Raw genomic sequence first — 23,742 nt, forward strand, 5'->3', positions numbered from 1 at the left:
TTTAAAGAGTCAGCTCAGATGGTCTTGTTCAAACTTACAAACCTGGCAAAACTCTTGCACTTAATTTTTTTTTTTTTTTTTTTTTTACAATGGGAATAGAAAACACAGAAGAAAAAAGCAGCAAGTCATTGGCAGCCTCTCTGTTGCACAGGATACTTGTGCACAGTGATTGTGTTAACAGGGAATGGCCCGTTCAAGTTGGCCAGGATGTTCTATGTTGGACAAAGTTATTCTTTAAATGTTTGGGATACCCCAATCAATGGCCTTTTTCTTCCTCCTCCTCCATTTCCAAACAGGGATTTAAGTAGGCTGTTTGCTCGGGGGTTAAATGTGTTTGATTGCAGTAGTGGCAAATGGTGTCCATACAAAACTCCTTTAGGATGCTGGGAAAGGGAGAGGATTCGATTTTAGCTTTTTTATTGGAGTACTACCCAGAGGCTTCAATTAATATCAGATACTTACTGTCCAAGGCAGTGTGCCAGGGCACAGTAATTGCTCACAACTGAAATGCGTCAAGGGCAGGGAGAAGGAAATGTCACTGTCCATTTTAGAGATGAAAACCTGAGCTGGAGAGTGATGAAATGTCTTGCCCTGGGTCACACAGGAAGCTGGCGACAGAGCCAAAAAGTAAAGCTGGTCTTTGAATCCTAATCCAGTACCTTAATTAAAAGAATGTTCTTTCCCTTGTATGGTTTAGCCCATCAGCTGGTTTTTTACATGCAGCTGAAGTGCCTCTCTCTTCCTTTGTATTTAACAGTAGGTAGAAACTTGCATTTTTACAGTAAGCTTACTAATAGACTAACTCCATTCTCATTAAATGTATATAAAGTCGTGCAGTCTTAAGGGAGAGGGAACAAAAACGATGTGGTTTTCACTTATGAGTTGCACTGTAGTGAATCCGGGTTGCAGGAAGCAACGTGGGAATGCAGCCACTGAGACTTGTATATAATTAGATCACTCTTGGATTGCAATTATCGCTGGAGTACAATTTCAGCGGCGGCAGCTCTGTTTGAGCATGGAGGAACTAATTGAATTTGTATTTTAACGGCAAAGGAAGAAAGGTTGGGCTTTGAACAGTCCTAGTGCAGGTAGCCATTTCTGCCCTATTTAATGGCATCATCCAGGGAGACAAAAGATGGTTTGGTTTCAGATGAAGTTCCCCATGTTACCTCACTTACTGAATTTTGTAAGCAGCTGCTATAGCACGACACATCTTCCAAAAATCTATAGGATGACCCTGCTGTTTACTATGAAAATGAACATGCCACAAATGCTGCTTTTTTTTTCTAAAGAAGTCCTTTTGCAACCAGTTTAGCTGTGCTTTGACCAGTTTTCCATTTGCCTAATAGCCATGCCTTTGACTCTTGTTACTGAGGAGTGAGCTCCAGGGGTGGCAGAGTACAACACAGTTGTCCCTTAGCAGTAATTCGTATTTTCATATAAAACCAGTGTGAGAGTAACTTCTCATCCAGAAAGCATTTTAAATACCTCTCAGTTTAAAGCTTGTGCCTCAGAAATCTCATGTATGAGTGATTTTACTGATGGGCTGTGCAGAAAAGCACTTTTGTTCTGAACTCTTGGAGGTTTTAGAGCTCTAGGATGAATTTTATCCTTGTTTTTTATAGCACGTTGTTAAAAATCTGATTAAAGTGGAATCGACATTTTGCTATTGGTACTTCACTGTTTTTATTTCCCCTGGTCTAGGCAGAAGGGGAAACTTTTGCCTTTGTTTCTAGTCAAGTTTTATTTTTGGGTTTTCATGTGCTCTCACAGTCTCTAGCTGTGAACATGGCATGAGCACATACTTTTTTTTTTTAAAAGACATGTTTCCATTTTGTCATCCCTTAATTCATAAAAACATATGTATTGTTGTTTGCCTTTAGCTGGGCCTTGTTTTGTCGAAATAAAGCTCGGAATTAGTTCGACTTAACTACAGTTCGTTCCTTAATTTCCAGAGAGGTGCCTTTAGGATTCGGGTTACACACGAAAAAGGAACTGACACCAGCTAAATACATGCCTGGGACGTTGCATCACTGATGTCTGGCAGGAGTGAAGTGTAGGTATTACAACCAAGCCTAAACTTGCTTTTCTGGCAGATGTGCCTGTAGTTGTTGACTGGCTCCTTTACACTGACAAGCTTTGGCTTGATGTCTTCACCCCCGGCGCGGGACATGATGAGACAGGGACAGGAGGCACGAAGGAATCCAGCCTGGTGCTTGCCCTCAGGTTAGGCCGAGGGGGAAGATGGTTTTATCGAGTGTACTGATAAGTGTGTGGACTTTACACCTGGCACCAGGCTTTTTTGGCAAGGTGTGTGTGCATCTGAGAAGGAATTACGCAAATTGTTCGGTGCTGGGGGCTGTGGTGGTTTGCTCCTGGAAACAAAGCCCACAGTGTGATGGTTCACCTAAGGGAAAATAAAAGCTTATGGGTCTTCCCCCCCTGCTTTCTTAATAAGGTAAAAATATTCTAACCCCGTGGTTTTATAGCATTAAAGCTTCTGATTTCATTGGAGTAGTCTGGCTAAATTACATTTTATGGACAAATACTAGTGTCATTACTTCATCTGCTGGGTGAACAGTGAATTTGTCATGTTTGGAATGCTTCCTGCAGAGTCTGCTGGGGAGGACTGGTCTCCCTGTCCCACTTTCTGTCTTATTACAGCCCCAAGGCAGGTATTTCTCTTTCTTTTGATGAGTGATGAGCAGGATATTGTTTCAGCTCTGTTATTATAATTTTTAATCATGCCTTGTAATTTGCGCAGTATCCTACTCGTGGAAATGCAAGTAGGAATTTGCAGGAGTTGTCTGAAGATGCAAACAAGACTGGTGCCTTGTTAAATCTGCAGTTGGCATATGTCAAAAGCAATGTCTGTGCCTAATAAGAGGGGCTTTTTGACCTCATCCAGGCTTTTCTAACGATTTTATTAGTGAAAAGAAATGGCAGTGTAATTGGCAGTAAATTGGTAAAGCTATGTCCTCTTAAAAATAAAAAGGTATAAATCTTATAAAAAAATACAAAAAAGCTGCAAAGGAACTGGTACAGATTAGATAGATGGACCATTTTAAAGGCAAACACGAGGTTATTAATCATGTCTGTCTAATTAGTGAGGAGGTTCTGCCTATGTTTCTTCTTATTGTCCCAAGCATGAGAGGAAAGGCAGAGGTGGGACAACCCTTTGGCTGCAATGGTGGTGGGTGACATAAATCCTGAGACCACCACACTGATGATTTTGGGGATAAAACTGGGACTAAAAGAGATGTAGCACAGAGGGACATGGATGGTATTTACAATCCAGGAGAGGAAAAAATCATTAAGGGTTAGGGAGGTCAGGTTGTCGGAGTGAGATGGGTAGGAGGGTGAGAGATCTGACAGGACCAAAGCATGGAAAAATCAGTAAAATTCTGTGAAATTTCTGTGAAATTCATTTCACACAGTGAAATTCTGTGTCCAGTAAAAACCCAACAGGTCACACTTAGAACAATTTGCGTTGTATCCTCTCCTCTCACTGCTCTGCAAACCATTGTGTGACCTGAAATCCAGAGGTGGCTGTGATTTGCAGGGTTTTGAGCATTTTAAGCCATCAGGTCATCTTTGGATTGCTGCTGTTCTCATGGTGCAGCTTCAACAGCAGTTGTTCCACTTAAACATAAAAAAGGCACATTCAAAATCGTAGTTTGTTAAACACTTTTGAGTGTTGAACTGCTCTGTAAACATAAAATATTGAGTTTACTTTTTTCAAATTGCTCTTTTAGAGGTAGTGTGAATAAGTTGAAATTTTTAACTGTTCATGAAAGTAAAACACTGGTGCTGTCAGAACTTGAGCTGAGGGAAGAACTCAACATGACCATATTAGTTGGAGATAAAGGCAGTCTACTATTTTTACAAGATGCTTGTGAAAGTCTAGAATTATGTACACTTTTAGGGATTTTTAATCACCATCACAGATTAGGTGATCAAAGCATCAGTTGTTCATGTATTCTGCATTTACAAGTGAATACCCATGCCTTGGTTAGTTGTTTATATCTGCAGCATCCTTCCTGCCACTGTTAGATTATATGCATTACAGAACAACAAAATTTCATTGCACCAGTTGGTTTCAAATGTGCATTGCCTTTGATACCTGTGCTAATGTACTACCTGCAGTGTTTGTGAACATACCTGTGTCTAAATTTGGAGGAATATTCCAACAAATGACCCCCCTTCTTCCCCACCCCCACTCTTCAGTGGCATTTTCTCAGAAAGCAGCTCTGGCACTGCTCAGCCAGAGGCTGGTGATGGTATTCCTGGCTCTCTGCTTTGTAGGAAGAAGTCCATTTAGAGTGTCTGCTGAAAGGCAGGAAAATGGGGGTGCAGAAGTGTTGTGGATTAACCTCAGCTGGTAACTAAGCCCCAGGCAACTGCTTGCTTATTCCTGTCTGTGGGATGGGGGAGAGAATCAGGAGGGTAAAAGTGAGATGACTCGTGGGTTGAGATGAGAGCAGTTCAATAATTTAAATATAATGATAATAACAAAAAGGGAAAATAATTAAAAGAGAGAGAGAGAAATAAACCCCAAGAAATACAAGTGATGCAACTGAAAAACAGTTTCTCACCCCCAGCTGATGGATGCTCAGCCAGTTCCTGAGCAGCAGCTCCCGGCCAGCTCTTCCCCCTGTTTATACCCTGAGCATGACAACATATTGGCTGGAATATCTCTTCGGTCATCTGGGGTCAGCTGTCCTGGCTGTGTCCCCTCCCAGCTCCTTGTGCCCCCTGCCTGACAAGTCCTTGACTTAGTGTCAGTCCTGCTCAGCAACTACTGAACCATCAGTGTCTTATCAACATCATTCTCATCCTAAATCCCAGCACGGCACTATACCAGCTACTAGGAGGAAAATTAACTCTACCCTGGCCAGAAGCAGGACAAGAAGAGAGGTCAAGAACTGCAGAAAGTTAACAGATAAACTTCCTTGTTTTGGAGCATGAAGTCTGTGTCCAAGCGTGGCCAGCCTAAGTGCTTTCTCTGAACGCTGTTGCATCTTGAGAACTTTACCTGGATTTATTGGAAATATAATGGTGGATGTGTATAGTCAGGGTCTTCCCAAGAGCTGTTGTCTTCAGCATCTGGTCCAATGTTTAGAAGAGGTTATGGATTGTGTGTTGTAGAAGTGAATGTGATGCTGAGGGAGGGTTGTCTCCCTTCCTGACGTGGGGCCACGTGATGGCAAACTTCATCAGCAGGGAAGACAAGCCCAAAGCCTGAGTGAGATCTGACACAGACATGTCTTGAGGCTGAGCCAGGGTTACCCAGCAGATATCATTGAAATTCTGGGTGCTGGAGGTTCTCCTGCCCCAAGAGCCTGCACAGTGGTTATGGTCAGTCAGCCTGGCAGGGAGCTGGGAAACGGCGAATTCCGCAGTCCTTCCAATAATTTCACACCTGCATTGCTCAATAGAGCAAGTGTGCTGTGTAAGGGAAGGGGGGGGGAAGCATAGAAATACAAGAGGGCTTTTAAAGCTTTACATAATCTTTTCCATTTTACTTTAAAGGCAGAGCTGTTTTCAGGAAAGGAAATTTGGAGGATGAAAAATGTGCAGTCGGGTCACAATAACAACAGAAATAATAACTCCCCCTGTGTGTTTTATGGCATCACTGGGTGCGCTGGTGAGTTAAACCCACTGCAGCTGGAAGAGGGACATCATCCCTGTGGGAGAGATGCTGTTTGCCAGGCATACAGTAAACCTTTGGCAGAGCCTGTTGGAGGGCCCAGTCCAGAGATGCTGGACCCAGCATTGTCTCTGCTTATTATCCAGCAGCTGAGTGCTGGGAGCTGTGCACAGTACAAAGGATGATATCTCTGTGTGTAAAAATTAATGCATTCTCTGGAAACAACCAGAACAATAAAATTTTACCACTTGTCTGTGAGAAGTCACAAGCTGTTTTTCATAGTCTCTCGTAGCCTTTTTCTTTTAGGGTACACTGAAAAGAATTTCAATGAAAATTTTAGCTCCTCATTGTTCTGTTTCCGTTGGTTTTTCACACTAAAATAAGGCCTCTCTGCCCTTTGTTCAGACATGTATGAAGCTTTTGCTTATGTGCCTGCACTGTGTGAGGGATACTGCAAGGCAGCTTCAAGATTACTGTTGTACAACTCTGGCTGCAATGACTTTTTCTGCTCCACGGGGCTGATGAAACCCATGCTGTGTCAGCCTGACAATAGGGCTTTGCTTAAGGGACAAACTGGTCTCAAAACCCTGTTGATAATTTCATGTTTTAAAACAAGAACATTCATGTTGCCTGCCTTAGCCCCGGGCTTGCTGAACGTTCTTGTCTCTTTAACCCTCAGATATACATGTGATTTGAAAGAACAGCTTTTAACTAGTTCTGATGGTGATTTTTTTTCCCCCCACCCCTACTGTTTTCACTGACATCAGTGGGTTTTTTATCAAGCCAAATAAGTCAGTCTTGCTTACTTTCTTTTCCCCGGCTTGCTGCCATATGGGAAAGAGGTGTGCAGATGCACTTCTGCTGTAAAGGTGTGCAAAGATGGATTTTTAGCTAAAATGCACATAGGACAGTGAGCTGAAGGTATGCTGTAGAGCTATCCAAGGAGACAGATGGGATAACATCAGTGGGAGCTGTGCCTGCTTGAGAAACAGTGCCATTACTTAAAACTGGAGGTGAAGGTGGTGAAGCCAAGGACAAAGAGTTTGAATATACCTGATTAATTTCTGTGAAGATTTTAAAAAGGCACTGCCTTTTACTTGGCTGGCCTTGGTGAGTAGGAGGGTTTGGGTATCACGAGGAGGTTGGATGGGGCAGCAGAGATTTTACTGTGGGGTAGCAAATGGGTCTGCTTCTGATGTATGGGACAAAATTTTAATCTTTAGCATTAAAATTCTTAAATAGTCAGTGTTGCAATGTTCTCAGTTTCTTGAGAAAGTATTCAGTGACATCAGGGAATATATGGAGTCTGGTTCCCTGCTGTCTGGGTACTGTCCACAGACCAGAGCAGAGCTGGGTGTTGGAGCCCAGTTGTTAGCAATGATGGAGTGTGTGACACAGCAGCAGAAAGAAATGCCTCAAGTTTATATGAGGCTTCTAAATTAGAGGACAAAGGGAGTTTAGAAAGTGGTTATGGAGGTTGGCCCCTCACTCCCATCTGCAGGAGCAGATCCCTGTGCCAGGTTCACTTGAGAGGGAGCTCCAGCTGCAGCGATATCCCTTTGAGCTCTTGGCCACTGAGGTGGCTTCTTCAAGTAGTGTTGGGCCAATAGGAAATGCTATACATGGAGACTCCTGCTGTACTGGAACACTGAGCAGCATGGACATTTGTTGGCTAATGCCCATGGGTAAAAGATGCCAAAATTTGTAAGGCGTGATATCATCAGTGCTGGTTATGCTGGTCTGATCCGTAAGCTATTCTATTAGTCTGCCTGAGAGGCCCCTGTTCTTTATCAAGTGTTCTTGCCAGGGATGGTCTTTATCTCTTAGTGTTTTATGACAGTGACACATTATTCCTTCTAGCCTTAGAGCATCTTGTGATTTTGCAGGGTTTAGGAAGAGAGCACTGTCCCTAACTTGCTGCGGGCACTACCTCATCGTGTATAAATTACCTAGGAGGCAATGATTTGAGGGGTGTGTATCTATGTACTTATAAATAGAACATGACAGTTCAGCAGCACTTCTGAATTGGCCATAAACAACATGCAGTGCTTCATGTTATGCAGAAAGAAACCCAAACTGACGTGCAGCTGGTAGAAGCTGCTCAGCTCCTGGCTCGGGTGTATCTAGCGTATGACATTAATTAGCAGAGGTGTTTTGCCTACACCTGCTTGGTTGTTTCTGATTTTTTGAAAGAGCAGCCAGCACTCAGCCTTACTCCTCCACACCGTGGAGCAAAAGAGTGGAGTTAGGAGTGTTTTGCTTCCAGCATTTCATAGAGCACAGGCCCCCATAAGCAATGGCTTTGTGCTGGGGAGAGGAAGCGAAGGTTTAGCTTGGCCCGTGTGTACAGAGCTACCTCGAAGGAGGAAATTCCTGTGGGGACTGACATCTGTTTGGTTAGACCCCTCCTATGCCACTCCACCTAGGGGTATGGAGAGCAAGTGTAGTTTCAAATTGGGTCCTTTGTGTGAACTTGGATAATGCTGGATTTATAGAGAAACCTGAGTTGCAGTTCCTCATGCAACTCCTCGTGGAGTTGTTCCTGGAACTCACCTCAGAAAAAGCTCTCTAGTTCAGAGAGCAATAATTAATCCAGCTTCTGAGTGCTTGTGAACTGATTTGCAGCTCGTGTAGATGGGATCTTTCGTGAAAGATGGTGGTACTTGTGTTTCTCCTTGCAAACTGGTTCCTTTGCTGTCAGCTAGCACAGGATAGAAACCTGGAGGTCTTCACTCACTGAACAGTGAAAGATTGATAACCTTATAATCTTTTCTTTTAATAGTTGATATTTAGCCCAAGTAGGTAGTGATCAGGGACTGATATCCTGTGGCTGGCCCTGTGGCTTTAATAAGTGCTCTCATTCAGTAGGAGGTGTCCACACCACCAAAATCATCATCAGAGCCAACAATAATAGTATATACATGTACAGTCTCATAAGGGATGCCAGAAAGGGAGCACAGAGACAGAGTGGCTTGCAGAGATAGAGAGAGCTGTTCCCCCAGACTGTGACTCAAATGGTCATTAGTGACATTTCTTCTGAGAAGAAATGATATTTCAGCTTTGAGGTGCACTGGTCCTGTGGGAAGCTGAGCTGTACCTGAGAGAGATTTCACCTTCATGTCACCTCCAGGTTAAATCACCTGAAAAGTTACTGTAGAACTGCACTTTTTGTTGGAGCAGTTTTGGTAATCCCACAGATACATTTTGGAAGAGGGCACGGGGAGGGGACTCTGGGTGTCCCAGAGATGGGTGACAGCACTGGCTTCCCACTTCCATGAGGTCCGTGGGTCAGTTGGGTGGCATGAGGTGTCAGGTGCCCACCATGTACATCCCTAAAATATCTCCCAAGGGAATTCCCAGATGTTGTGGGATAAAAGAGGATACCTGCAGTTAATCTGGGGACAGAGCCATATATTGACATGTTCCTCCATCAGCAGTGAAGATGGAACACAGGAGAGGAATATTTCAGTCCAAGCATATGATGAAAGGGTTGTGGTTATTTTTTTTTTAAGGCTGAAGAGTCAATCTTACAAGTTCAGTCAAGCTTAGTTTTTTGGCTAAGCCAAAGCCAATGCAAGAGACTGTGATTACAATCTGGCCTAAAATGCTGTAGGATGCTTTTGAGACCCATAATTTACAGAATATTTAGCATCTTCCACAGCAACAGATGTTGCAGGATCCAAAGGAAGGTGTTTGGGAGTGGAAAGTGTTTCCACCAAATAGGGTCCAGGCTGCTGCTGGAATTCCCGTTTGGAATTGGACAAAATAAGCAACTAGAGCTGAAGGTGCTGTGCTGACCAGTGCAAGTGAAGAAGAGGGCATGGCAGGTCTGTGTTTTCATTTAATAGAGAAACAGCTGGGACCACTGCATTTTTCATTCAGTGATGACTGAATACACAGAAACTCCACCAGGGGCTATTGATTGTCATCGTTTGAGGGATCCCTGTGTAGCTTCTCAGTGGCAGCCATCAAGATGAGTCCTTAGAAGTCAGTAACATTTCAAAACTGGTATTAAAGACTCTGATAAATGTGTCTAGTTAAAAATTGTGGAAAAGAATTAGGTAACCTTTTTCTCCCTCTCTCCCCCTCCTTAGCTGAGGATGTCTCTGTTGTCCCCAGAACTCGTGCTTGGTCTTGCATTTGCTATTCAGCTTTTATTTTCCTAGCCTGCACTTGAATCACACATTTGCAAGGAGAGGAAACAAGCACATTCAAAAGGAGAAAATAAGAGTAGTTTTCATTTTTTTTTAAATGAATCGGATGCCTTATGCAAAGCCCATTGAATTCCATGTGAGTGTTCCCCCTGACTTCAATGGGCTTTGGTTCTGGCTTTTAGCTCCCGTGAAAGGTCCTGAACTGTCTGTGCTAGGGTGACAAGGAGGCCTGGAGAGACAATTCCCGGAGCTCTTCTCAGCCCCTGGCACAGCCAGGTTGCTAAGGAGACTTGGCCTCGCCAGGGTCCCGGAGCTCACCCCTTCCGGGGTTATTGTCCCCTCTCCCTGCCAAGGCACTCCAGTCGCAGCAGAGCCACTCTTTCACTCACAATACACTCCACTTGGGCCTCTGACAGCAGCAAACCCTGCCCTGCATCTTCCCTCCGGGGGTGTGCTTGGCGAGCAGCCTCTCCTCCTGCAGTCATTCCATCCTGTGCTAGGACTGGGGCGGTGGGATCGTGTCTTCTGGTCTCTCTTGGCTGTGAAACGTGGGGTTTGGGCCCTGTGACCCACCTCCATACCCCAGAGTCTTCACCCCATATGGTTGCATCATGAGTTTTTCCTGTTTCTCTCCTCTCTGGTTTCCCCTCTCTGTGGGCTGCAGCTGGTCAGGAAAAAAAAAATGGAGGAGATAAAGCCAAGGATGGGAGAGAGATGATGCCCTTTTGTAGGAATCATCTGTTTGGGGGCTTCAATTTCTTCAATAGCCAGTTCTCAACACTCCTTGCTAAGTGTGTAGGCTACAGTAGTCATTCCCAGTCACTTCTGCCTTCGTCATCTGTGGCAGGACAGGCTCCCACCATCTCCGTGTGCCCTGCAGAGCTGAAACTTCCTGGGCAGCTCCTTCTGTTGTGCCAGTTTTTTTGGAAACTTGGAGTTTTCCAGCTTTCCTGGATTCTCTGTAGTTTTATCTCTTGGAGGAAAGTATTCTGAAGTTTTAACATTAACAGGCTAAATGACAGTTTCCTCTAAGCCTTTGGGCAAGGTCTCTGTGTCCTGTTGCCTCCTCAGATAGCGAGTCTGTTTGTCTGTAGATAAGTGAGCAGAAATGCTCAAGCCCTGGGCACTTTTATGGTGGTGTAAAATTTAGGTGCTTGTAGCCTTGAATGTGATAGTCCTCACGTGAGCAGTCATTTCCATTCTGCCTTTTGTAAATAATTGATTCCTCAAATGGGGATGATGTTGGTTTTGTATCTAAGCTGCAGGGGGAGAAAGCAAGCTGGTGTTTGTCTCTTAAGGTGGGATCCAGCATTAAGCACGCTGGGGGGGATTTTCTGACTTGGTTTTGTAATGTGAGACTAGAACACTGAAATTTCAGTGTTCAGGAAGCAAGGATTTATTTCTTGAAGTGGTTCTTCAATATTAATGAACAAGGGGAATATTGAAATCACTAAGGCTACAGAGCTGTGACATGGGTTGCCGACTTGTTTTGTATAAAAGTATTGTTTGAGTTAAATAACTAGAGATGTATGTGGTCACTATATTTTAGTGATGATCCTGGTTGTAATTATTAGGTAATGATAAAATTAGTTTTACCAACCTTTAAGATTTTTTTAAAGAGAACCTCAACTTCCTTTGCTAGTCTTTAGTAAAAAAGAACATGCTGTTTCCATCTAATATTAGTGTAACTAGCTGTTTGAGTGATGAGATCTGCTTACAAATGTACAGCTTGTATTTTAAATGCTAAATAGTGATGTGAGATTTATGAGTATGGCTTTGACAGTACCTGTGCTTAGCAGAGTCCTTAGGTTTGTGTGGGTTTGCAGAGAAGTAGGCAAGACAGAACAACATCCTGAAATTACTGTTTCCAAGCTACGATACTGTACAGAATTAAACCTGGTAATTGGTAATTAGTGGAAGTTTCTTCATATTTAGTTATTTTCCACAATACCAAGTTTATTTCCTGTGGTCCTTGGACTCCAGGTTTGTCCTGAAGCCCTGCTGTATTTACATGATGATGATGATGTTCTTCTGTGTGGGCACAGGAATATTCCCCTTTGCCCAAGTGGGAGAGTTGATGAACATTAATCATTGTTCCGTGTGTTGGAGGGCAAACAAAGTTTATTTTTAACACATTTACCCTTAGAGAAGAAATTCTACAAGCATCCATACATATACACCTATACATATGCACACACTTCAATTTTTTCAAAAGGAATTTGAGACTAAGAATGTAAGAACTCTGCTTTTACTTCTCGGCTTTGCCTCCTCTTTTTTGGTAGAGGAAATGTTTGACAGTCATCAATAAAGGATTAAATCATTGATGGCTATCAGGATAAACTAAACACATTTCGTGTGTTGATGCTGGCATAGTAGGAACTTTTCCAAGATGTTTCAGGCCTCATTCTCTGGTTTGTTTAAGGGCAGAGAATAAGGTCACAAAGGAAATCAAACCCTGATGTGGAGAAATGAAACATGAGGCCTACTGACTTCTAAAAAACATTTTAAATAACATTCTCTAAGGTTTCATTTTATACCGAAGGCAGCTGTAATAAGTTTTGGAAGATGGTGTAAGGTTTCTATTAAAGAGAGATTTTTGCTTGCTGGTTTTGTACCCAAATGAAGGAATGAGGGAGATGGAATTAGAGCTTATTTAGCATAAGGTGAGAAACTAAAAGTTCTCTCCAGAACTGTAAAATACTAATTTATATGTTCTACTGTAATTTACAGATTAAAAATGTGAAACTGTTCCTAGATCTCTGCAAGTGACACACATAGCCATGGAATAATTTAGTAACTTGCAACACAAATGCACTTTTGCCACAAGTAAAGTAAGACTGCTGCTCTGTGGTGTGCTGCCAGCATAGCCTCAGTGAATAAATTCCCAGTAGATGTTTGCTGCATGCCAAATATATTGGACTGTATAAAAGATCCCATTGTTCAATGGGCATCATTATTTGCTATTATGCTCACAATGTTTGCTTGTGAAACAATTTATTGGAAACTAGTATGTTTAAGAAGGAACGCTTGATTTGAAATTCAGCTGATTTGGCTCGTAACGTCAAAGCTCTCACAGAATATAGCCTCCAAAAATAAACATTTAGGTCTGCTATTTTTTACTTATCTTTGAAAGGATTCCTGGAGCAGGAGAGAGCGGAGAGCTGAGGCTGGGCAGTGAGCATTTCACTTCTAATTCGTAGAATCCTTTAGGTTGGAAAAGCCCTCCAGGGTCATGGAGTACAGCCATTAACCCAGTCCCCAGGTGTCACATCCACACGACAGAATTCTAAGTGCCCTCTCTGGGCAGCCTGTTGCAATGCTTGACAACCCTTTTGGTGAGGAAATCTTCCCTAAAGTCCCATCTAAACTTTCCCTGGCACAACCTGAGACCACATCTTTTTGTTCTGTCACTTGTTACCTGGGAGAAGAGACTGACCCCCACCTGGCTACACCCTCTTTTCAGGGAATTGCAGAGTGATTAAGTCTCCCCTGAGCCTCTTTTTCTCCAGGCTAAACAACCCCAGCTCCCTCAGCTGCTCCTCGTAAGAGACTGAAAGTATGTGTAGGTCAGTATTAACTTTGCATTTTTATAAAAAGAAATGGACAGAATTAAGTTTGCCTGAAGAAGGTGGTGAGTTCCCAGCGAGGCTGATGGAACCTCACCTGTCTGAAGGCTTTCTGGGCAGGGTGGCATTGTCCCTCCTGCTCGCTGGGTAACAGAGCAGTTTGCTTAAGCAGAGCTGTCACTTTGAGGACCTTTCTTTCAGGCATCACTTAAGAGAAAGTTTTTATGCTTTGCCCCACTTGCCTCGTCCAGCAGAGAAGGGCTGTTGGTGGCCCTGGAGGCTGGGGAGCTGGCTCATGTGCTGCCCACTGTCCAGATGTTGGTGACTGTTAGACCAGGCTTAGTGAGGGTGATGGGAAGTTGCCTCCATGCCAGAGCTGAGGACAAGGTCCCATCAGTGCTTTCCCCAAAGGCTGTTTATATCGCATCCACAGAATGCTGGCTGCAGTGGCTCTCTGGGCACCCAGGTGGTCCAGGGAGCAATCAGTATATCCAGTAATGTGAACTTGACCAAAAATATTTGATAAATGCTTCTACAAGTGCATAGATTAAAAGCTGTATTGGCTCACATGGGAGTTCTGTATTTCCCTGTGTCTTGCTCAGAATAAGAACTAGTGTTTCTGCTGCTGTGTCTGGGTAAAGCAGAGAGCAGTGACAGTGATGGAACTGGTCAGAGTATTTTAGAAGGTTGAGCTGCCTGGTAAGTGCATCCTGCACAAGGAGTTTCAGGCTTCTGCTGCTAGTTCTGGGAAATTCCCTTTGGTTTGTTTTAGCACAACAATCAGTTTCTGAAATTAATCTATAATATTTCTTCTTAATTCGCGAAGATTTAGTCGAATCAGAAAGTTTTAGAACTCAGAGGTAATTACTACAACAGCATTTAAAAAAAAAAAAAGGAGATCTTTTACTTAATCGTTGCTGAGTTGAAACTATGGATAATGTGTAAAGTTTTTAAGCATGGGTTCTCCCCTCCCCCCAGATGGCTGTTCTTTAAATTACAAGTGTAGCGCTCGAGTCATCATCTCCTTTGAACTGCAGTTCTTGTTATACGTTTTGGCTGCAGTGTTATTTCGGAGGAGTCAGCCAACAGGCTTACAGGGCTTTTTGGCTCGAGTTCACTTACAGTTTTCTTGGCAGCTCCACTTATTTATGCATCTTTATTTCTCTCTCTTTCTCTCTCTCTCCCTCTGTTTCTTGCAGAGCGTTCCCCGCACCGGCCCATCCTCCAGGCTGGGCTCCCAGCAAACGCCTCCGCCGTGGTCGGAGGGGACGTGGAGTTTGTCTGCAAAGTCTACAGCGATGCTCAGCCCCACATTCAGTGGATAAAACATGTGGAGAGGAATGGCAGTAAATACGGGCCGGATGGACTGCCCTACCTTCAGGTTTTAAAGGTGAGGCTCTGCAGGTGCCCTTCTTTAAAGGACTTTTGAGTTCTGAGCTTTTTTTGAAAAGTGGAAGCGTTTGTGTTACATATGAAACAGTATCATTTGGTTGGCTAAATGCTAATTGTGCAGCTTATTTTGTTCTTTTTTACTTCCGTAAAACTTCCTTCATCTCTGAATGTTTCAGGCGTGAGTTATTCAGAAAAAAAGTTAAAAACCCTCTTAAAGAACATCATTGATATTGCTGTGTGGGTAGAAAGCATCCAAAACATACCTGGGACAATCTACTCCATTTCTTTCATATTTCTTCAGCCCCTTTATTTCAAAGTAACGTGGCACCTGCTGCCAAAAGCTTGTTGGCAGGGTTGGATCATCTGGATGCTGAACCTGCAGAGATGTCTGGTTTTTTACTGGTGTATCAGTAGTGTCATTCCTGCCAGCAGGCATTTTGAGCAAGCCTGACCAAGGAAACCCTAAAGTTTTCCGAGCTGGCATTGCCAAAGCTCAGTGTGCTGGCAGATAGGACAGCCAGTTCTGCACCTTCTTGCTCCACAACAGCCAGTGTACCTGCCCAGGTGCTTTTTTTTCCCCCCACGCTGCTGTTTTCTAACTTTTCACGTGATGCTTTGGACGTAAAAAGACTCAAACAAAAAAACCCCTCAACAAACCCCAAACTTCCAATGTTTTGACGCTGATCCCTGTCTGAAGTGGAAGCCTTGTTCTTGTGACGTGTTGGTGGTGGGACCATAGACAGGTTGGTGTGGGTTTTGGGCAGCAGTGACATTGTTCTCCTGTGTTATTGGTCTATTCTAGCACTCGGGGATAAATAGTTCCAATGCTGAAGTGCTGACACTGTACAATGTGACAGAGGCGGACGCTGGAGAATATATTTGTAAGGTCTCCAATTATATAGGGGAGGCCAACCAGTCTGCCTGGCTCTCTGTTCTGCCAAGTGTACAAGGTAACAATGTTTTTTAAAGCAAGCTGGATGTAGAAGCTGGAAAAAATGGTGCTTTGGGAGACTGCAGGCAGCTTGTAGGATACTCTCTGGCCTTGTGGTATATGTGTAATCCTCCTTCGGTGATGCAACTGGTGTTACACCAGCAGCCATGGAAAAATTCCCACAATATTCTGTGTGTACCGTAAGCACTGGTTTCTGATGCTGATCTTTATTCTCTCTCTTTGGTGTCTTTGTGTTTGTGTGTTTATGTCCAGTTTTGGTGTTAATTCTGCATACCTTGCAGTTCATACGTAGGGTTCACACTGAATAATGGAATTACAACCTAATTAGTGTACATTTATTTATACATATACACACATAGGTGTACATCTATTTATTTATTTATTTATCTATTTATTTTAAATGTTCATATAAGTACCCACTAAAGCACAGGTCAGGTCAGTTTAGTCACAGTTTCCCACCTCACCTGTGACTCTGCAGGGTTGGGAGGGGTTTCCAGTTGTTACTCACCTCTTACTAGCTGGTGGTTACTCAGCAGTAATAATAAAGACTGGCAACCATGTGACTACAGCTCACAACTAAATTTACTTCAAAATGGTCTGGTAAAAGGGTATTTATTCCTTCATCATTTATTTCAAAGTAGCATTTTTGAATGGAACAAGAGACAAAAAGCAGCAAAGATTAATTTCTCCGAATCTCCATCACAGAGGCCTTGGTGCTGGTGCCCTGGTGTGCCCATCTGGGACAGCTGGGAAGTTCCAGATCTAAGATTTACTCCACTTGTATGAGTTTGGATAATCACTGATCCTTGGTTTGCTGCACAGTGACTTGTCAAGACAGAGATTTAGCAAATTTGAAAGATGACTAGAAAAAACCCAAAAACATGCATATTTTTTTTTAAAGCTTTAGTACATAGAAAAATGTATTTTATTTCCATCTCATGGTTCTCGAGCCTTTGGAGTCTGTTTTTCCTCTCACCTGTGAGAGCCACAACTGATTGTTTTTGAACACGAGATACCTTCCACTGTGCTTCTGAGCAAATGTTACCAAATATTACCAGACTTGAGATTAAAATGACATCTGGTAACACTGCACAGCGCACAGTAGTAGTTGCTACACAAAAATGTAGTGCATTGGTTGATGCAAGGATCATACAGTGCTTAAAACAGACACTAAGTTGTGTCTTTTGGAGCAGAATTCACACCTTTTTTTTTTAGTCCTTTTAGAGTATGTTTTTATAGTAAATTCTTTCCTCTCAAACAGGTATCTACATGTGAAGGACCCCACGTTCTGTCCTACTTTGTTTTCTCCTTGTTTTTCTTTCAACTTTCTTTTATTAAAAAAGAAGAAGGAAAAAAAAAAAAGCTTTGTGGGTTAATTTTTCCATGTCATTTGATTGCATGCATGTCTAGGTGGTGAGTTTAGGTCTGGTGAAGGGTGTTGATTACTTTCTGAGGTGAGCTGGGACCTGTTGGTAAATGCCTTTTGGATGAGGGACTGTGGATGGGGAAAGGAGCTTTGCATCTCTCCACCTCTGCCTTTACAAAGTGCAAAGCCCCGTGGCTCCACATCTCCCTATCCACAACAATTCTCTCAGTGTCTAGCTTTTTTTTTCTCTTGCTTCCCTCTTGTTTTTTTTTTAGGCTGCCGGTGTTAACACCACGGACAAAGAGATTGAGGTTCTCTATATACGGAATGTAACTTTTGAGGATGCTGGGGAGTATACATGCTTGGCGGGTAATTCTATTGGGATATCCTTTCACACTGCATGGTTGACAGTTCTGCCAGGTATACACTGCTCTCTTTCTGTGGTTTTTCCTCTTTTTTTTTTTTTTTTTCCTCCCCTTGTTGATTGCTGCAGAATTAGCACAGCTTCTGTCTCAAAAAAAAAAAAAAAGGCACTTTTACAATGATTTTGGTTTTTTAAACACGGTTGTCTCAAGCCAATTAATTGTTTCGTCGTGTATTTGGAACTCCAAAAATCTAACAACAAAACCAAAGGGGGGGTGGAGTGTGTGGCTATTGCACTTATTGAAATATTTTTACTCTTAAAATCTGTTAAATGTTCATCAGAAATGCTAAGGAACTGCATTTCCTTAGCGCTTCAGTGAGACAACTGAAAATCAGCACGTAAATCATTGTAAACTTTTTCAAGAGGATGAAATTCAGTTTGTTATGAAGTCTGGAACAATTTGGCCACTGGTTCATTAAAATACCTGAGCTATTCAGTGTACTTAAATTCACTTTTACCTGTCATGCAAATCTGGAAATTCTAATTTCAATGCCAACGGATCACGTACAGAAGCAGTGCCTTCCATATCTTGGGAATCGGCTCCGTGCATCTTTAAACATTGCATGCTCTAAGAAAACAAGTAGTCATTTGCTTTTGCTGCAAAGCATGTCTTGCTGTTCTGGTGTTGATGATGTTTCTGTCCTTAAAAGAAACAAACATCAATGTGCTTTGTTGCCTGAAAATTGTTATCAGCTGTTAGAAGATGTAACTGTAGCTGGTTTTGACACTGGTCAAATTTTCTCGTTTATAACTGTTGGCAGCTGCTTCAGGAGTTCCTTTGAAAAAACATGAACCACCTGAGGTTTGCTGGGTCATCTTGTGCTTAACATTTATTAATTGTTTATTAATTTATTAATTAATCCTAAGTAAGAGGTACGAAACCTGCATGTGCGTATTGCTGAGGTTCATCGTATGGGAGTTAAACAGGCCCACTTTCTGCAGATAATTTCTTACCCTTTATTAAAAATATATTCAACAATGCAGCTTGATTCCATCCCACTGTTAAGTGAACACCAAGCCTGTGTGGTCTGTTACCAAGCAGGCAGAGCAGTGTTTGTGTAGAGCTTGCTTCTGCTAGCAGTGTTTGCATTTTGCAAGTGCTTGAACAGCATTTTTTTTTTTTAACCAATTTTCTTGACCAAAGTATTTTTATAAGCCTAGAAAGGCACAAGAAAATTTCGGCTTGAACGTGCATTGCTTGTGGAGTGACCACTGATTGCTGTGGAATGCTGTTTATCTGGGGGTTGAATCCCAGATAAGGGTTTAGGGACAGTGTTTGCACATATAACTGTCTTGGAGATAATTTCAGAATGGTTTCAATCAGAGTAACAGCTATGGTAGAACCACTCCCACTAAAATCTAATCTCATAGACCAGTAACCACTGATGAGGTTACTTGAAATACACAGTCCTCACAAAAGAGGACTGATTCATTAACATGTTGCTGTTCATTTTTCACTTGAATTATGATTTTTTAATCCAGCACTGGGCTCCTCAAAGGAGCTCAAGGAAGCTGGGCATCCAACATGAGGTGCAACAGGTTAAGCAGCTGGACAGCCAGGTCCTGAAACCCTTTTGAAACCCCTGAGTGTATAGACATGATGAGGGACTGAGTCATCCTCTCTTCCCTCTGTATTTTGAGATGCTACTGAAAATTTTGGTTGAACAAGCAATGCAGACTCAAGCAGAAATGTCTATTTGTGAATTTAGACACTTTTCTTTTAGTTTAGCTAATTCAATGTTTTAACTTTAGTTATGTTTTTGTGTGGTTCAAAAGAATTATAGTGCTTTAGAAGTTTGACTCCAGTAAAAAATGAAGCTGAACCCAGTTTGAACAGTTCTTCCACCCCCTAAAATTATGCTTGATCGTGCAATATTTCAATATATATGTGTAGGCAGACACATGTATATGCCTATATGTGTATACATAGACACACAGTTTCACACTCAGTGGCAAACTGAGAAGTCAAAGCAGTGATCTAGGAAGAGAAATTACTCTCAGATTGCAAGATGGCCTAAACATTTAACAGTATCCTGAATGTCACACGGTCACTGCAGGAACTGATTATGTCTTACCATTTCAACTCGTTCCACGTGCGACCATGCCTGTGCCCTGTGCTAACCCTGTGGCATGATTGTTCCCTCCTAAAAACTTCCAATGCAGCTCCTGAGAAGGAAAAGGAATACCCAACGTCTCCAGACTACCTGGAAATAGCAATTTACTGCATAGGGGTCTTCTTAATTGCCTGCATGGTGCTGACAGTCGTCGTGTGCCGCATGAGGAACACCACCAAGAAGCCGGATTTCAGCAGCCAGCCCGCCGTCCACAAGCTGACCAAGCGAATCCCTCTGCGCAGACAGGTAACAGAAAGTAGATAAAGAGTTTAAAAAACTTTTTACCAAACAACCCAGCCAGCACATCCTCCTCCTGAAAGCTATGGAAAGGGGAATGCAACAAGTGTTATGTACCAAATTGCGACGGGGGTGGGAAGTGCATCCTCAGCTCAGTGGTTGTCTTTCAAGGCGAGGAAATCAGGGCAGGGAGAAATGTGAAAAATGGGGTAGGTTCTGTATTAACAGCCTAGAGATGGAAAAAATATATTTAAAGTATTTTATGGCCCGATCCCACAGCTCATTGAAGTCCATGGAAAAAATTTTGCTGACTTAATGGACTTTGGAACATAATCCTGTTTAATTGTGTATTTATAATGTTTCTAAGGTGATTATTATTGTGGTAACTAGGTACCAGACACAGGAGGTACTTTTCAGGAAGGATTTTGAAGACCGAGGGGAGGGAATTTTATAGCTAAGCATCCAGAGAACACCCCAAAATAGAAAAAAGACTACAGTAAAGTAAAAATAGGGGAGATACTATATCAGATCTTGGACAGTTTGATTAAGATGTTGATGCTTTTGAGCAAGGAACAAAAAGCAAATGTCAGACTTAAAAGGTGCACAACATCATTGCATGAAATATGTTTTGTGATTGTTTGTGGCTGGCAACGAGCATTTCTGGAGAGGGCAACACCACGGGCAACAAACCAGCTGAAGGAGTAACAGGACTTTGGCTTTATCACAGGAAAAAACAGCCTCCATTCCCACATGCTATCCTCTCCTGGAGGACTTGGTTTTTTAGAAGCTGGAGATTAATAGGTTTTGATTTTCATGCAGTAGATCTTCAAGAACAGACCTCTGCACCCAGTAAATCCTCCCTCAGGTTTCAGCCCTGCAAGACTGGGGGATGTTGGTATCTGAGGCTGTGGTTCACCTTATAATCCAAAATAGGGACCATCTAGAAGGGTTGGGTCCAGGCTCTGGTCTTGGGGTTTGGAGATGAGGGCTCAGTTTGGGTCTGTCAGCACCACAAATAAGTGGTGCAGAATTTCTGCAGATTGTTTTTACAACCTGTCCAGACTATTGTCATTGTCATGTACCTTAAAAATCCTTCTTCAGTGTGCGTAGGTGTTTGAAATTAGATGCACGGGCACACAGAGTGGGAGGTTTTGAACAGTACTGCTTTTTACTGAACCCATGTTTCATGGTTCCTGAATCTCCTTGGTTAAAAATACCAGGGAGTAGTAATGCTTTAGCCTTCTTCCTCTGAATGCAGTATTTTACAAAATCTTAAAGTGGAGGACATGAACTTCGTCCAATCTGAAAAATATTTGGTTTCTTTTATGAGCAAAAGTGTTAATTCCTATTTTTTTTCTGACTTTCTTGGCCACTTTGGGGGTTTTGGTTTGGGTTGTTTGTTTTTCTGGGATTTCATGATTTTACTCATTTGCTTGAATATCACTAGGGTGGAGAGGGACTTTTGACTCTGTATCAGAAGGAGTGATGAGGAGCCCTCAGCTCAATTCACACATCTCTGGCTAGAAATCTGTGTATCTTTCTGGACAAAGGAGGCTTTTCAAATGTTGTGTATTTAGCCAGAGAGAGAGAGATCCATATCAGCTGCTCAGATAGAAGACATTTATTAGATTTCTGCCTGAATATAAAAGCATCATGATGACTCAGAGATAAGTTGGGGGCATAAAAAGTACCTCAGTTGTGGTGTGAGCTCAGTTGTGTCAGTGGGAAATGGTTCCTCAGGGGGCAGTGTTATTTCACTTCATGTGACAGCAGTGCCAACCACTGCCCTCACTTTAGCTGTTTATCATTAAATGATGCAATAAGGACCTTCTCCAAAGCTATTGTTTTCACAGAGGGGAAAAAAACCAAACTGTCTTGCGACGTGTTTGTCACATTGGGTTTTATCTGTTTTGGTTTTCTATGTTTTCTTATCTGAAAGGGCATTTTGCTTTCAGAAGTGGGAATAATTTTTTTTTAAAAAAAACTGTTTTGTATTTGAAAGTGCAAATGCTGTTTCAACCCCTGAGCAAAAATTCCACTACTCTCAATTATTCCTAGTGCTGTTTTGTTAACAGGAGCTTCTCATTGAAGGGCTCTCTGCCTTTTTGTCTTCATGGAGGAAAATGTAACTACTGTGTTACGAGCAATCCGTGTTTCTGGTTTGATGATTTCACTGGTCAGGTTGCAGAGGCAGGACGAGACAAACAGTCACTGAAGACTTGCTTGTCAGAACTGAAGATTCCTAAAATTTTAGTTAGCATCTCCTTGGTACTGAGGCTGCAGTAGTTGTTTAGCTTCTGCATCTCTTAAAGCTGGTTTTGGATTTCAGAATTGTTGCCAGAAATGAGGAATTGAAAAATAATCCCTGTTTTATTTGCTGGGTGTGTTTGTTTCTGGATTATTCAACTCTGCTTTGTTGTACCACCAAGTTCACTTTGTTTCAGTTTATTTGTATTTCAGAGAGTTGTATTTAAAGCCTGGTGGGGTTTTGTCACTGAACCTTTATTTATTTGTTGATCCCAGAAGGTTCTCCCTTGCCTCTGTGCTGTGTGTGGGAGGAATAGAGAAAGTGGCTGAGTTGGGAGGATGGGTGAGAGTGAGCAGGGAAGATGCTCGTGGCAGGTAGACTGTGAAAATGGGCCAGAGTTCCAGGGCTGGGTGATGGGATTTGTTGGAATTCCAGAGAAATGAGGCCATGGATTGGGAAATTCTTGATATTGTTTTCAAAGCTCTCTGCTGCTGGGTCAGGCTCCCTAAGGATACGGGTATGAAAATAATCCTGGTTCACAAGGAGGCGTTTGCAGGGCTCTGATGCCATCCTGTCTGAGCAGGAGAAGAGTCTTGCTGAGCTACATGTGGTTTGGTTTGCAGGCCTGGATTCCCCTACACTCTTTAGTCTGAGCCACTGCAGGATTTCATCGTTCCCCACAGGCAGGCGTGGTTTTCCCTTGCCAAAAGGCGGCTCCTTTTGCCTTCACAGGAAGGGTCGTGATGAAGTCAGGAATTATCAGTTCCCTCCCCCTGCAATCCTCAGCCTCACCAGGATCTGCTGCTTGGTTTTCAGGTTTTTACTGGGAAATCCAGCAAGCAGCTCCTTTTCTTTCCATGCAAGCAGGGAGCTGCAATGCCCTGTTGGTGTTGGCCATGGCCTGCAGGGAGGTACCAGCTTGTGAGGGTGTTTGTAGGATTGAACCTCACAGGCTGATTTGCAATACAGGCTTTAAGTGACAGGTTCAGTGAACCGAAAGATAAATTGTAGCCTTCAATAGGATATACTTTTACTTTATAGAGCTTTCTCTTAACAAATAAATTATACTTGAAACAGGCAAAAAGACAGTCCCATCCCTTGTGACTTGCCCAGTCAAAGTCAAGTGTTTGTCATCACTAGAGTGTTTTATTAGGGCTACCAGAGGCAATCTGTCAAATTTGGACCCCCTCAAGTATGTTTCTTAAATAGAGAGCAGTGATCTTTTTATGCTTAGTATTTAAAATACATTCCCATTAATTTATGTCTAAAGTTGTTGTTGCGTCTAATCCTTCACAAAGATACAATGAGCATAATTGTGATGAACAAAGGCTGATTGGTTTAAAGTAAGACTTGAGCTCACCCAGCAAAATAGGTAATTCAAAACGATAATAGATAATTCAAAATAATAATGGCAGCTGGAATCTGGAAAGAAGAAAAGTAATCAGGGAAAAGGAGAGAGTCATGTAGTGTTTCTCCTGGTATTGAGCTGTGAAAATATCATTTATTTAAAGGACTAGACTGTGAAATACAAAGATTAATACACAACTATTTACCCTAATACCTATTTTATTTTTTCTTTATCCTTGGTTTTCTCTATATGGAAACCATTGTCTTGCCTGGTAGTACTCATAGGACTTTA

General features: G+C 42.4%; 1 protein-coding gene across 5 annotated transcripts in view; it reads left to right on the forward strand.

Annotated features, from left to right (window-relative positions):
* FGFR2 (fibroblast growth factor receptor 2) overlaps positions 1-23,742 on the forward strand; it is a 78,671-nt gene that overhangs the window by 32,993 nt on the left and 21,936 nt on the right. For 3 of the 5 annotated variants that reach the window (XM_018078452.2, XM_018078454.2, XM_018078455.2), the window contains 3 exons: positions 14,570-14,760; positions 17,356-17,500; positions 19,668-19,870. In XM_018078452.2, coding sequence (XP_017933941.1) covers positions 14,570-14,760; positions 17,356-17,500; positions 19,668-19,870 — 539 coding nt within the window. The remainder of the gene's footprint in view (positions 1-14,569; positions 14,761-17,355; positions 17,501-19,667; positions 19,871-23,742) is intronic. The other 2 variants (XM_018078453.2, XM_018078456.2) reach the window with 1 other exon arrangement.

The sequence above is a fragment of the Manacus vitellinus genome, unplaced genomic scaffold, assembly GCF_001715985.3.
Source record: "Manacus vitellinus isolate BGI_N305 unplaced genomic scaffold, ASM171598v3 scaffold_40_pilon, whole genome shotgun sequence".
Taxonomy (NCBI): Eukaryota; Metazoa; Chordata; class Aves; order Passeriformes; family Pipridae; genus Manacus; species Manacus vitellinus.